The sequence below is a fragment of the Borostomias antarcticus genome (assembly GCF_949987555.1).
Source record: "Borostomias antarcticus genome assembly, chromosome: 17".
NCBI lineage: Eukaryota > Metazoa > Chordata > Actinopteri > Stomiiformes > Stomiidae > Borostomias > Borostomias antarcticus.
Window position 1 is genome coordinate 13595736 of NC_140250.1, and position 8300 is coordinate 13604035.

Consider the following 8300-nt stretch of genomic DNA (forward strand, 5'->3'; position numbering starts at 1 on the left):
CTCTGTACCTTGTGACAACAACAACTCATCCACAGCGCGGAGCTGCACTTTTCAGCTCATTTTCCTCCTGTCATTCCTGCTACTGTCTTTGATCGTTGTCCCGCCGCGCACAGACCGAATCTCACTCAACACGTCTTTTCAGCATCTCTTTCTACTCTCCAACTCATCAGAGGAGCTAAACTCTCGTGGATTTTTTCATTTGGGGTTTCTCGACAGCGGCACTTTTTTTTTTTTTTTTTGCAGGACTGGGTTTTATACTTTGAACTTCGTCTACTCTTCCCTAGGTGACCATGGCCGTACCGGCTGCTCTGATCCCACCAACCCCGCTGGTCCCGCCGCCTCAGATGTCAACTCCGTCAGCGACAACCTCCCCGCCGTCGACAACTTCATCCCCGTCTCCATCCTTGGCCCCCTCCGGACAGAACCTGTTCCGATCGGAGCTGCTCACCACCAGCAGCCCGGGCATCCCGACCCCGACCGGGACGCTGCCCGGCAAGCCCGTGTACTCGACCCCGTCGCCTGTTGAAAACACCCCGCAGAACAACGAGTGCAAGATGGTCGAGTTGAGGGGTGCCAAAGTGGCTTCCTTCACCGTGGACGGCAGCGAACTCATCTGCCTTCCGCAGGCTTTCGACCTGTTTCTGAAGCACCTCGTCGGTGGGCTGCACACGGTCTACACCAAGCTGAAGCGGCTGGAGATCACGCCGGTCGTGTGCAATGTAGAGCAGGTCCGCATCCTCAGAGGACTCGGTGCCATCCAGCCAGGAGTCAACCGTTGCAAACTCATCTCCAGAAAAGACTTCGAGACTCTCTACAATGACTGCACCAATGCAAGGTGAGTGGCAAGGGAACTGATGTTGTTGGATAAATGCTTTATCCCCGCTCTGTCTCCGCGTCAAGGCGCATTAAGGAGGAAGGGGGAGACATTTTTCCTTTTTATGAAAGTCATCCTCACAAATGAGCTGAAGGCTAATTAGGCCTACTTTGCTTTATAATGTGCATGCTTGTCGACTTTCAATGTGGCAAATCTGACCACTGCATATAGGCTATGAAAACATGTTTGGATAGAATATGCGAAATATCACACATGGACACGGGGAGTGCGCATCGCGCGAAAAAGTTTCGCCAAGTTGATTCCATGTGGGTAGTCACCGTCTAAGAGTGGACTTGGTTCATCCAAACGCAGGAAGATCAATTTCAAAGTGTTAAAAAGTGCAGGTGACACGCAGGGCTATTATTTCTACTATGCACTGCGCGCTACTTGCAATAGCCTACATCACCACAATTCCACTCTAATTTAAGGCCACTATGTCGCTACTTTATTTTTAAATGACTTTGAAATAAAAGTAGGTTAGGTGAGAGCTGTCCTTGCCATAGGGGTAATATAATTTAAACCGTGATAGCCTAACTTTCAGTTTAGCAAACAAATGCAGACATTTAGACAGCTCTTGAAAATGTGTCATTAAATAAAATGAAGATAAAGATTTATAATATTGCTGTGGAATTGTAACACTTTTCAGAAAGTCCACCTGTCATATTCCCTCTAATCCCCAATTACTTTCTTACTCTTAAAAGTCAGTGTATAGAATGCATACTGTAAATTGCATGCTTTTATGTATACTTAATTCAGAGTGCTTCATCTTATTTTTTTAGGCCTACATGTCTTATTGTAATATTAGCCTATTATATACAAACTACAGTAATTAAGATGCATATTTTCACACAGACTTAGGACTTAATGCATAAGCTCTCATTACAAAACAGTCTTTTTTAAAGCATGCTGATATATGGATTTTGGGATGAGAGATTTAGCTGGGGATCAATATTTGATTAAAAGCCATTTTTAGTCCTGTTGCTCCTGTGATTTGATGTATTGCTCAGTCTGATAGGATGGGTCCAGCCTGGTCAAATATGCCTCTAATCTGTCATTATGATTGATTCAATATTGATCTGCCTGCCTAAAATGAGCTACAAATGCAAATATGATGGAAGGACGAACATGAGTGAGGCTAGATCTTTAAACAGGCAGAGCATTCAGTTATAAGGCTACATTACAGGTGAATTCATTAATAACATTTTTCTTATTCGCCCACACAAATGCAACCTTACGCGGACACAAACACACACACGCACACACACACACACACACACACACACACACACACACACACACACACACACACACACACACACACATGCACACAGGTACTGTACATGCACACACACACACACACACACACACACAAACAAACCTTTCCCAATATATTTCTGTGCACTTTTTTTCTACGCATAATTAGTTTGCAATAGATTTAAATGCAAAAAATATTAACAGCTAAGAATCAGTAGAAGACAATTGCTGTGACATTTGCTATAATGGTGTACAGTATACTGTAGATGATATTGATTTCGTATTAAAATTACTCCGCTCATACAATTTACCCTGCTCATATAATACACACAGAACAATGTAAATAATGTCTCGCTAGACATCACACACCTTTTCCAGTCCTTATCTATCATCTCATGTTTGTAGCCAGTTTCATTTACAAGTGTCTGTACAATCACCTGTGCACCCTGTCGCTGTGGCGACATTAGCATAAGAGCAGATAAAAGAATCAAAGGATTCCTCTTCAGATAAAGAGAAAGTAGAACGCTGAGCATACCCTATGGAGAGTTTGTCTCCTCTCCTCTCCTCTCCTCTCCTCTCCTCTCCTCTCCTCTCCTCTCCTCTCCTCTCCTCTCCTCTCCTCTCCTCTCCTCTCCTCTCCTCTCCTCTCCTCTCCTCTCCTCTCCTGCCCAGGTGACTGAGTGTGTAGTTGAACTCCCTGGGTTGTCAATGGGGGGATGGTCTGCGAGGTTAAAGGATAATGCAGTACCTCGCGTCGCTTTAATGACGCTAAAGTGCTGGGCTATTACAGGCACACAGAGAGGACTGTAATTGTCTCTGAAAGCAGCCAGGTTCTCCCCCGTGTTGGGCTGAAATCAATCACTCAGACCCGGGGCTGCCTCGCTGCGCCTCTCCCCCGGCCCCTGCGGGCCTCACCAGCCTGCCTCGCCTCTATCCCCCCCCCCACCCCACCCTCGCCTTCCCCCGCTACCCCATTCAGAGAATTACATCACGGCGGCGCCCGACTCCTAAAGAGGCGGGAACGGTCTCCGTTTCCTGTGCTACTCACCCACCTGCGTCTCTCCCGCTGCTGACGCCACGCAGAGCGGTCGGTCCGGGTTATCGGGTCGGCTTCACGGCTCCTAAACAGTCGGCGAACGTACGCGAGCGCGGGGATACCTGCAGGCGACGCGGCGCGACCCGGTTTAGTCCGCCGCCCGGCGATGATTCCGGCTTTCCATCGCCCGGGTCCTTCACAGCGAGGTTGTTACTCTTTTATACAGTGGCGTTGCGGTGACAATGGGGCCTGTAATACTGCTGGACAATAGGTCTCAGGGTTTCACTGGCCGGTTCTGCTTAGAACCCGTCCCCGGCAGAACAACACTGCTCTCGTTTTACACACAGGGTGTGAAAAGCATCTCGCCGTGCCGCCGAAACCTGCTGATCTAGTTTGATGCCAAAATGACCAAAAAACAGGCGTCATAGAAATTTTCGTGCACTAAACTCATTTTCCGCTAGCTTTTTTATGTTCATAATGCAGAATGCAAAAAGCACAGTCTCTATTCTAGATTTCGATTTCGTACCGAGCCGAACTTGAGAAATTGTATACGGGTTTGTGACCTTGATTTCAACAAATGCAGATGGAGTTTTGGTACCCCCTGTGCTGCTGTCCAGGAGTCTCCATCAAAGCACAGGCCACGTTACAGCATGCAGTATAAGTGAGCGAGAGTGTTAAATACTGAACATGAACTTCCCCACCTGGAGAGGGTTTATGTTCTTTAGCTACTCTCTTAGGGAGTCGCAGCCCCAGATTACAAGCAACCCTCGCTCTCTCCTCCTCTCTCCTTCTCTCCCCTCCTTGCCTCCCTCTCTCCTCCTCCTCTCATTCGTCGGCTCTCCTCCCTCTCTCCTTCCCTCCTTCTCTCCCCTCCTTGCCTCCCTCTCTCCTCTTATTCATCCGCCCTCCTCTCCTCCCTCTCTCCGTCTCTCTAGTCCCCCCCCTCTCTCTCTCTCCCCCCGGTGGGACGCAGAGGGTCCTCGCTGCCGTGTGACTCTTGGACTCTCCGGCCCGTTATTCTAACACCGGGGCTGGTGTGTACATATCACATATCTCTCATCGGTGGGTTTAGCTGAGGCGGGGTTATCCAGCGCCGGGCCTGAAACGCTGCAGTTTAATTGACAATCATTGTCTGTACCCCTGAAGGTTAACCGCACGCCCCAGACGACTCGCTACCGCTGGGAACAGCCAGGCTTTTCACTTAACACGCCCTTTTTAAATAGATTTCCAACCTCCTTTAAGTCAAACGCTTCCTAAATGGGAAATGTGAGAGCGTCTGGTGGAAATGGCTTTGAGGTGAGAGGAATATTAAAGGATGGCCTTTCTTTTATTGAAGTGAAACCATGTTTTCTCTGTGACTTCACCCCTCTTTTTTTGTGTTGTGTTTGTGCCTTAACACTTTATTTGCAAACAACGGTAATTGTTTTGTTTAGCACCCAGTGTGAGCTGCCACTAAGGGTGCCAGCATGTCTCTCTCTCTCTCTTTCTCTCTCTCTCTCTCTCTCTCTCTCTCACACACACACACACACACACACACTCTCTCGCTCTCTCTCTCTCTCTCTCTCTCTCACACACACACACACTCTCTCGCTCTCTCTCTCTCTTTCTCTCTTCTCTCTCTTTCTACTGAGCTCTCTTCCAATATATTTGTTTTCTTCAAAGCACGGCTGTGTTTACAGGTACTCAGGGGAGATTTCTGGATCTCATTCAAATCATTCCCAGGCAGAGTGGGTGCTAAGATACCCATCACCCGGCAACCACATCCAAGAGGGAGCCGAGGCGATAATAACTTCAAAAAACAGAGTGACAGATGCCTGATTAGAGAGAGAGAGAGAAAGAGAGAGATGAGGCCTTGTTAAAAACACAATTTATTCATTTATTCAAGTACTTTCCTGAAAGTCAAACCAACATTTACTGTATGTTTGTCTCCACATTTGTAGAAGGGAAAGGCATGTCCCCCCTTTTCTCTTTACATTTGTAGTCAGTCAGAGAGCAGCGTGTAATTAGATTAGATACTGTACATGTGCTCAAATCAACTGTGCAAGTACCAGATGGTAGCTAGGTGCTTCTGCAAACAAATATTCTCCTTGAAAATCACAATTGTTCTATTGACTCTCATACAGCTGGAACAAGCTCAAATGGATGCCACGTTGCATTCCTATTTCGACTGAAAAATATTTTTTGAACATTTGCCAATAGAGATTTGTTTCATCGAGTTAACTTAAATACTAAGGCTTGAGAGAGACTTTATAAAATGGATACCGATTCTGCACATTGTGCCCATCTTAAATGAAGGCATTGTTTTATATTTGTAGTATTTTGCTGATATCATTGCAGGATCCATGGGTCATTTGCATGGCACATGGTGTGTATTGTTCATTTGCCTGTTGGATGCATAAGCTGTCCAAGCTCCACTTAGATTTGAATAAAGTAGTTTTACTGGGCGACTGGTAGAAGTAGAAGCAGCTGTGTATTCAGCATGTTGGATCATTATATCAAAAGATCTGGTTTGTAAAATGTAACATCAATTCTCCAACACAGGCATTTCCATTGAAATCAATAGTCAATTATTTTTCCTATTCCAAAACAAAGGAAGAAGTCTTATTGTGACAGAGATCTCTGTAAGATTTTACAGAAAACCAAATCAAACGGTTTTGTATCTGTCAAATTAAATTGAATCAACCAGATTTAACTAGATCTGTTCACAGCAATATTGCACATCAAATTCACACCTGGGACTGACTCCCTGTCAGACAACGAGAAGGTCATTCTGATTCCCAGTCCTGATTGGCTCAGCCAATGGCTTGTTTTTCTTTACCATCTTTGGGCATTGGCTCCTTCACATTACAGCACATTTAGAAAGCGTGGTTGGAAGTCACTGGTTGCTGGTGCCCATGCCAGGATGTTAACCACTACTGACAGAAGTTAGAGGCAGAGCAGATGAGATATCTTGATTGGAGCAGGACTGCAGGCCCTTGCCTGCCTCTGTCTAATATGGTCACGTAGAGAAATTGATTTTCTTCCGAAATTAATTAATTTTTCATATAGCCCAGAGCTGGAGTTTAAAAAGAGTGCGCACTGGCTGGTTTCCTACCCCCACCCCCACACACACTTTTTTTTTTAAAGAGTTATTGCCTAATCACATTAATACGTTTGCCCCAAGGATGAAAAGATAATTGTACAAATGCATTTGGAAATATGTATCACTGAGTATTTATGATTAAATTATGCAAATAACTCCGCTCTCATCCTTCGTGAGCCCAGATTGTCTAATTAGGATTGATATGGCGAAGAGATGTTGGGGAATCTGAATACAAGCATGTCCAAAGAGCAGAAAATTGAAAATGACAAGGCTGGAATCCTTAAAAAGTGTGTAGTCTTCCTTTCTTCCCTTCTTCTCTGGCTTCTCTGTCTAATTCGGCGTAGCTGTATCAAGACTTAATTCTCCTCAGATTCGTTTCTCGTCTGAGCTGACAGGAAAAGGGAAGCAATCTCAGATGGGATTCCACAAATTTCTACCTCTATTATCTCTCTCTCGCTCTCTCTCTCTCTCTCTCTCTCTCTCTCTCTCTCTCCATCTCTTCAGAGGCTTGCTATCAGGGAAGGATCTTCTCTTGGGTAAATATGGCCGTGTTATTCTTGCAGTATCCATGTTTATGGAGCTCTGAACTCGATACAAGGGACTCCTCCTCAATAATTGGAGTATAATGAGGGACGGAATGTCATCTGACAAAAAGGCCCTTTGTGAGCCTGTGGAATTCAATGAAGTAATGACGTTTAGGTTTGCAGAAGGTCTGCTTTATTTTGGTGAGGGGGACTGAGCCATGGGCATTGTCATGTATTTTTTTTGTCAGAACTCTTCTTGTGTTGGATGTGGTGTACAGTAATTGTCTGCCGCCCCCCCCCCCCCCCCCCCCCCGGCCGAGATGACAGGGTGTGGCTCTTTTCATTAAGTTGAGGACTTGACAAAACCCCGCTGTTGAGCTCTCATAGCAACACTCCATTGCCAACTGTGTAACAGATTGACTGACCAACTGTCCTCCATATTGATAGCTAATAACATGTTAATCCATACTAGTAATCTGGTTTTACTCACACCCATAAATCCAAATATGGTTTTATCTGGCGTTAAACCTGGGATGAACTTCCGCATGTTGAAAAGGGTTCAAGGAGGTTTATTTGTCATATGTTCATACTATGGATATCCATGTACAACGAAATGCTTTAAAAAATGTCTGGTTTTCATTTCAGACGTCAATATTCTGCTGTTCTGCAACAGCCTCGCAGGGCAGAGTGGTACGCCACAAAGTCAGAACCAGGCAGGAAATGACATAGCTCTCCTCTTCTTCTGTTGTTTTCTTCAGACGGAGAGGCTCGGTGTGGCACCGCGTCGGCTCCGATGCCTCCGAAAGTATCTATTGAAGGCCTGATTGTTATCTAATCTTTACCTGGCTCTTGCTAAAGAAGCCCCTGGAGCTAATGACACTTGAGACTGGCGCTCGCATTCTCTGGCTGTTCAAAGCATCTGCTCGCTCAATGCCTTCTGACAGAAAACGCCCAAGAAAAAGAGTGAGGAGAAAGAACCCCCCGAAAGCTATGTAAACAAAGACGGAATATCCGCGCCGACTGCAGAAACAGTTTACTCAGTCAATTTCCACGGTATTGAATCATAACTAACGACGTGGCTAAATATTGCATTGGTTGGAAGCGATGGTTTCCTATTGTGCTGGCAGGACTCGGCTCTGGCTCCGGTGCTGAAAGACTCCCAGAGGTTAGATACAGACACACATCAATTAGATCATAACTGCTAGGTACAGATTGAAAATTAGACAAATGAGAGTGAACGCGAGCCCTGTGGAGAGCCCGGTACAATGGCGGAGCGGTCGGTGTGCGGTGGAAGAGCTAGACCCGCGCGATGCGTACACGCGCTCAACGTGACCGAAATACACCGGAGCGCTTCCGTCATGTGATCTCATCTCATGGTGATTTAGGCTGATAGCATCTGTAGTTACTTTGGGACGGTTTGTGTTCCATATGGCTCTAGCCACGCCCAGAGACCCATCGCTGCCTCGTGGCAACAGAGCACCTGTAGTGGTTATGAGCATGGGGGGGGTATCCATATCACCAGGTCAACAC

General features: G+C 46.0%; 1 protein-coding gene across 1 annotated transcript in view; it reads left to right on the forward strand.

The window, feature by feature from the left end:
• Window positions 1–290: 290 nt before the first annotated feature.
• Window positions 291–8300, forward strand: part of dachd (dachshund d) — a gene marked incomplete at both ends in the record, with an annotated part of 118192 nt that continues 110182 nt past the window's right edge. Inside the window, one exon of the mRNA XM_084451894.1 lies at window positions 291–835. Within this exon, the coding sequence (XP_084308020.1) occupies window positions 291–835 (545 nt within the window). The remainder of the gene's footprint in view (window positions 836–8300) is intronic.